Source organism: Carlito syrichta, unplaced genomic scaffold (assembly GCF_000164805.1).
Source record: "Carlito syrichta isolate Samal-C Ts95f unplaced genomic scaffold, Tarsius_syrichta-2.0.1 Scaffold307141, whole genome shotgun sequence".
NCBI lineage: Eukaryota > Metazoa > Chordata > Mammalia > Primates > Tarsiidae > Carlito > Carlito syrichta.
This window is the reverse complement of record NW_007251237.1, coordinates 150,893-151,834: the sequence shown is the minus strand read 5'-3', so window position 1 is coordinate 151,834 and position 942 is coordinate 150,893. Positions and strand designations below refer to the sequence as shown.

At 60.0% G+C, this 942-nt stretch overlaps 1 protein-coding gene across 1 annotated transcript in view; it reads left to right on the top strand.

Moving 5' to 3' along the window:
* ZSCAN10 (zinc finger and SCAN domain containing 10) overlaps positions 1-384 on the top strand; it is an 8,481-nt gene extending 8,097 nt beyond the window's left edge. The window contains 1 exon segment of the mRNA XM_021715472.1: positions 1-384. This exon segment is cut by the window's left edge and continues 18 nt beyond it. Within this exon segment, the coding sequence (XP_021571147.1) occupies positions 1-384 (384 nt within the window).
* Positions 385-942: the final 558 nt, after the last annotated feature.

The following is a 942-nucleotide window of genomic DNA, read 5'->3' as shown; positions in this document are numbered from 1 at the left end:
CGCATCCACACCGGAGAGAAGCCCCACGCCTGCGACACATGTGGCCACCGCTTCCGCAACAGCTCTAACCTGGCGCGCCACCGCCGCAGCCACACGGGCGAGCGGCCCTACGGCTGCCCGACATGCGGCCGCAGCTTCCGGCGCAACGCCCACCTGCAGCGGCACCTGGCCACCCACGCGGAGCCGGGGCAGGAGCAGTCCGGGCCCCCCCAGGAGTGCCCGGAGTGCGGCAAGAGCTTCAGCCGCAGCTGCAACCTGCTGCGCCACCTGCTGGTGCACACGGGCGCCAGGCCCTACTCGTGCACGCAGTGTGGCCGCAGCTTCAGCCGCAACTCCCACCTGCTGCGCCACCTGCGCACCCACGCCCGTGAGACGCTGTACTAGCCCAGCCCGCTGCCCCTCGGCACAGTCCTCCACTGCCCAGGCCTTATCGCCTCGCACACTTCCCTCTGCCCCGCCTCCGCATTTGTCCTTCCCTGCCCAAGGCACCACTTCCAGGCCTCTTGCATGTATCTCAAATGCCCAAAGTAAAGCGGTCTTCTTGAAAACAGTTCCTCTCCATTTCTTTTTAAGTCCACCCACCAAAATGGCCAGCTGTCATCTTTCCCTTCGTGGCACAGTGACGTCTTTTTCCTTCCCCAGGCTGCATGGGAGCAGGTGGGGGAGGGTTTCGCCAAGCAGAGTTGGGGGTAAGGGAAGGGTGCCAGCCGTGGGGCAGTTCAGGAATCTGACTCCGGAATTGTTTTCTCCTCCGAACTCTACCCCGAAACCTGTGCGGTGTGATACGGTATTCTCTAGTCACGTGAGGCTCTCTAAATTTTAAGATGGAATCAAATTTTAAAATCCAGATTCTGGATTATTATGAGAAACCTCCGGTTTTTCTGGAACATTCGTAACTCCATCTAACTGAAAATGCTAGCAGATGAAGCAGGTCAGGCTGTC